General features: G+C 41.4%; 1 protein-coding gene across 1 annotated transcript; it reads right to left on the bottom strand.

Moving 5' to 3' along the window:
• Window positions 1-819: 819 nt before the first annotated feature.
• Window positions 820-4,962, bottom strand: LOC149164332 (uncharacterized). The gene is made up of 2 exons (XM_089429441.1): window positions 3,358-4,962; window positions 820-2,787 (listed from the first exon to the last, which is right to left on the bottom strand). The coding sequence occupies exons 1-2, from the start codon at window positions 4,960-4,962 to the stop codon at window positions 820-822; spliced, it is 3,573 nt and encodes a 1,190-aa protein (XP_089285567.1).
• Between the last annotated feature and the right edge of the window lie 267 nt (window positions 4,963-5,229).

The following is a 5,229-nucleotide window of genomic DNA, read 5'->3' as shown; positions in this document are numbered from 1 at the left end:
ATGTTTTTAGCACTTGGAATGCGTACATATCTTTTTGAATTTATTTATTTTCTCAGTGGGAGGCTTACATACATGATGAGTTGGTTTCTTCGAACATAGGTTTGGTATCACAAACTTGGTGGTTTGGGCTACAAATACATGAAAATATCATTTTTTGAGAATACATCCACACACACATGATGTTATTTTCCCATATAGGAATATGCACACATTCCTACCCCTAGGAACGCAGAAGTGTTCCTATAACTAGGAAGTTTAACACTTGAGAAATGTGATGAATACTTGGCAATTACTAAGAGGGGGGATGAATCGGTAATTGTGTCTTTCTTAAACAATCAATTCAAGTTAATTTTTTTCACTTTCAAGTAATTTCTTTTGTAGCTAGTGACTTTTTTTTTTTTTTTTTTCCGAGGAAAAAATCAAAACTTTTTATTAAGTGACTATAAAAAGTTTTACAAGCAATATTGGTCTTAAGCCATAACAGGTGGCTCAATTGTTGCTGATCTGCTCAACATTTAGGAGCTGCTTCTACTGGTTTTTGTACCTGTACAATCTTCCTCCCAAAGGAGGCATAGTAAAACTCATGATGACAACCGAAACAAACAGCTGGGGTCTCCTTCAGCGGAAGGAAAACAACCCCATATAACAAAAAAGTATGAGTTTATAAACCGGAAAGTAACCATTAAAAGTATGTATCAAAAAACTGTTTGCTGTGGCTATAAACCTGAAAGAACTGATAAGAAAACTGATAAATATATACACAGAAAAACCATATAAATCCGCGAAAACTGCTGTCAAAAAGAGGAAGATGTACTGTAATCAAAGTGACTGTAAATAAGGAGGCTGATTTGAGATGACTGTCTGTCCCTGTCTGATCTCTTCTACTGTCCAGCTGCCCATATCCTGTTGTAAACCAGCCTTAGAAAGCTGGTCTGCTTCCTCATTCTTGTCCCTGTAAATATGGCAGATAGAAAACTTATTAAAAGATGCCTTTAATAAAGAAATTTCTTCAACAAGAGTCATCAAAATCTGATTTTGACAAGATGCATTCCCATTGACCCAATTTATGACATTTAGTGAATCCCCAAATATCTGAATTGTGTTGATGTTTCTGTGAAGAAGCCAGCATAAGAGGTAGCGCAGAGCAGATAATTCAGCATAGTTATTTGTGCCGGTACCCAGCCCAACAGAAGCTTTTAAAGAGTGATTCGGATTGATATGTATGCACAGGCCAGCTCCAGCCCTATTGTTTTGGGATGCCCCATCAAAGAAACCACAAGGAATGCCTTCCTGTATGTTGATTTGTTTTTGATTTGGTTTAGGGTTTTTAACCTCAGGGGGCGGTAAGGCAGAGTATATAGCAGCTATATTAATAGCAATGACTGAAGGAGGGGTGTCCTTATCTTGGAAAAGACTTTTATTTCTGGCAAGCCATATACCCCAGCAGAAAATAAGAGGCAGATTTCTCAAGTTTCCCTCCGGATAGGCATGCCACCATTTCCTCCAGGCTGTCTCCAAGGGTTCATTCCCCCACTGAGCTTTTATCTTGAGCATACCAGTGACCTCCTCCCATATCTTTCTTGAAACAACACAAGTTATGAAAAGATGACTAATGGTTTCTTCTTCAGACTTGCAAAGGGGGCATCTACCAGGCCCAACCAAGAACCTAGCTTGTAAAATTTCCCATGTTGGGACCTTCCTTTTTAAGATGCACCAGAGAAAAAGCCTGGCCTTAGCTGGGCTTTTGAGTTTCCAGATATTTTTGGCCCACCAATCCGGAACCCCCCATCCTTTCTTTCCCATTAAGAAAAGGTATCCATCTTTTGGGGAATATTCCCCTGATTTACTCTGTGCCCACATCAAACAATCAGGTTCATCTTTTATCCTGACATTTGAACGTTGTAATTCTTTGATGAAGCCCTCCCACTCAATCTTCCATCTGACATTTAGCCCCAAATCTACATCATCCTTCCAAGCCTGTCCCCATATAGTAGACTGCCCAACCTTCTCCACCTGATTTAATGCTGTAATACCTTTACTATCCAAGTGTCTGAGAAGCCCTGGTGATAAGGCATAAGCTTCATTGCATCCTACCCATGGATCTCTGCCAATCCTTACCTGTCTTCCATCTCCAACTTTCCAAGCTAATCCTTGCTCGATCACTGAAAAGGCTTCCACCGTGGCTTTCCAGATGGCTGATATATTTTTTATCTTCTTATTTTGACTCCGAATCCAGTCTTCCATAGGGATAGGGTCGATGTACTTCCTTTTCACCACCCTTGTCCATAGATTTTCCATAGTTATTAGCCTCCATCCTGATTTCGCTGCTAATGAGAGGCAGAAATCAGGGAGTCTTTTAATGCCCCACCCTCCCCATTCTTTTGGTCTGGCCACTTTGTCCCATGCTACCCAGGGTAACACTGAGGACTCCTTTGATCCTGCCCATAAAAATCTGCAGCAAATTCTTCTGATTTTCTCCATCACGCCTTTGGGGATCCAAGTTAGAGCGGCCCAGTAAACCGGAATGGCTAACAGAACTGATTTAATAAGGGTCAGCCTACCAGCTCTGGATAGCCATCTGAAGCTCCAATGTGAGATTCTGGATTCAATCTTAGCGATGAGCCAATTCCAATCCTCTTTTTTGTAACCTGCTGGCTTTAACCAAAAGCCCAAGTATTTGAAGGGAGAATCCAGTGGCTGAATGGGGAAAGGGAATAGATTAGCCATTCTATTCCTTTCTCTTCTTTCTAAATCCGCCACACAAGCTTGGGATTTTCTTGAATTTATCTGCATTCCAGTTGCTTTAAGAAAAAGGTCAAAAATGCATTTTAGCTCCTTTAGTTCATTATAGGAACCATTGGTGAAAATCAATATGTCATCTACAAAAAGAAGGTGTGTGATGAAGAGATTAATTGCTACCTCGATACCCTTTACCTTATCCTCTCTTCTGGCTTTGTGAATCAATCTACTTAGCCCTTCTGCCACAAGAAGAAACAGAAGAGGGGATAATGGACAACCTTGCCTGAGTCCTCTCTGGCTGTTGAAGAAAGAGGAAGCTGCACCATTGACCAGAACTGCAAAGCTGACATTTGTGATGCAACCCATGATCCAGCTAATAAAGGGATAGCTGAATCCCACTTGAGTTAGCAACATCCGCAGATAGAGCCAACTGATCCGATCATATGCTTTAGATAGGTCAATTTTGAGAACAACCCCCTTCTTTTTCTTCAATCTGACACTATGAATGACCTCCTGGGCTACCCCAATGGCTTCATGAATTTGTCTTCCTTCCAGGAAACCAAATTGTTCCATTGATATATTTTGTGCCAGGATTGGAGCTAATCTGAGGGCAATAACCTTTGCTATAATCTTGTAGATGCAATTACACAATGATATTGGTCTGAAGTCTTCAAAACTTTCCGGGTCATCCTTCTTAGGAATAAGAGCAATAAAAGTTGAGTTGAAAGGTCTATAAACTTCTCCTTTCTGTCTAGACTCTTCAACTACTTCAGTAATTTCGGATCCTATTTGGTCATAAAAATGGAGAAACAGTTCTATAGTCCAGCCATCTGGGCCTGGACTCTTATCCTTGCCCATGAGCTTCATAGCTGCTTCAACCTCCTCCTTTGATACCGGGATTGAAAGATCTTCTGCTTCATCTTCCTCAATGAATCTAGGGAAGCTTTGCACAGTTCGAAAGACTTCTGCAATAGTAGCCTCCCCAGAGTCTGCAAAAATATTCTGGAAATGTCTTTTCCCTAACCCAGAAAGCTCTGGAAAGGAACTGATTTCCCTCCCTTCTTCATCTTTAAGGCGCCAAATAGTATTTGCAGCTTTCCTACCTTTTGCAAAGTTATGAAAAAACCTAGTGTTCTCATCCCCAGATTTTAACCAAATTGCCCTACTCTTGATCCTCCATTCTTCTTCCTTATCCAAGAGGATTTTATTTTGCTGCTTCTCCAAATGAAGAATTCTGTCTTTTGAGGCCTGTGAAGAGTATCCATCTACCTCCACACTTTCCATCTGCTTCAGCTCCTCCCTAATTTTAACCAGCTCCTCATTTTGTTTCAGTTTTCTTTCCTTTGCCCAGGATATTGTGGCTTTCTTCAATCTTTTGAGGTTCTCCATAAACAAAAAACATTTATCCTCATCTGTATTGTGAACAGGGTGAATCCATGTTTCATTAAACAGATTGCAGAAAGAGAGATCCTGGAGCCAAGCTGGATTGAACTTAAAAGGGGCAGGAGGCTTGGGAGGAGGGAAAGAAAGATCTAGAAAAACAGGGAAATGATCCGAATTCCCTCTTTCCTCAACCCACTGTCTGAGCATGGGGGTTTTGGAAATCAAAGACTCAGCTACCAAAAAGCGGTCTAGTCTTTTGGCTATCCGATCTTCACCTACCCTTCGGTTCCTCCAAGTGGGCTTTAGTTTGATCGGTGAAGGATCTGTGAAGTTATTATCCAAGATGAGGTTAAAGAAAAAATCTGTTAGAGGATCTTCTCTAGCTGATGGTCCCCATGCTTCTGCTCTGCCTATGGAAAAATTTAAATCACCTCCCACCACCATCAAAGGGGATTTCATCACAGATTTTGACATCAAATCTTCCCAAAAAAATTCCCTGCCCTGACATGGCCCATAGATATTTACTAAGGAGATAGGGAAAGTGAAATCTGGAGATAAAACCTCCATGCCCATGACTTGTTTCATCCCCCATTGGTTTATGACCTTTACCCGTCCTTCTTTGAAACCAATAGCAATGCCCCCCGAGTGACCAGAGGAGTCTATAGCAGAAAAGATCCACCCAGGCAGAAGGGTTTTAAGCATAGCTTCAATCTCACAAGCCCTCCCCAGGGTTTCTTGCAGAAAGATAACATCTAAATTTGAATTATTTATCCACTCTTTCAAGGCCAGTTTTTTAGGTTTGCTGGCCAAACCTCTGCAATTCCAAGATGTCAAGATCATTTTATAACACTCTCAGGGGGTTGGGCTGCTCTAAGAACCCCCGGGATAGAGTATTGTTTACCATCTGCAACATCCAGTTTAGCTTTAAGTTTTGCCTTGGACATATCCGATTTCCTACCTCTCTTATTTTTGGGGCAACTCTGAGAGGGGGTCTGTCCCAATCCACCTAATGTCCCCGGATCACTATGAATCCCTCCCAGAGATCTCAGGTTATAAGGGCAATGGGAACGAGAAGCTGGATGTGAAAGAGGGGGCCACTGGTCTTCA

The sequence above is a fragment of the Pinus tabuliformis genome, chromosome 5_1 (assembly GCF_031772625.1).
Source record: "Pinus tabuliformis cultivar Carrire ecotype Pingquan chromosome 5_1, CPIR1, whole genome shotgun sequence".
Lineage (NCBI taxonomy): Eukaryota > Viridiplantae > Streptophyta > Pinopsida > Pinales > Pinaceae > Pinus > Pinus tabuliformis.
Note: the sequence above shows the minus strand (reverse complement) of the source record. Positions and strands in the feature narration are given on the sequence as shown.

Excerpts from the sequence above, each read along its gene's own strand:
- LOC149164332 (XM_089429441.1), bottom strand. The coding sequence starts at position 4,962 with ATGATCTTGACATCTTGGAATTGCAGAGGTTTGGCCAGCAAACCTAAA. Across the intron at positions 2,788-3,357 it reads TCTACAAGATTATAGCAAAG|ATAAATTCAAGAAAATCCCA; the intron begins GTTATTGCCCTC and ends ACTGGAATGCAG.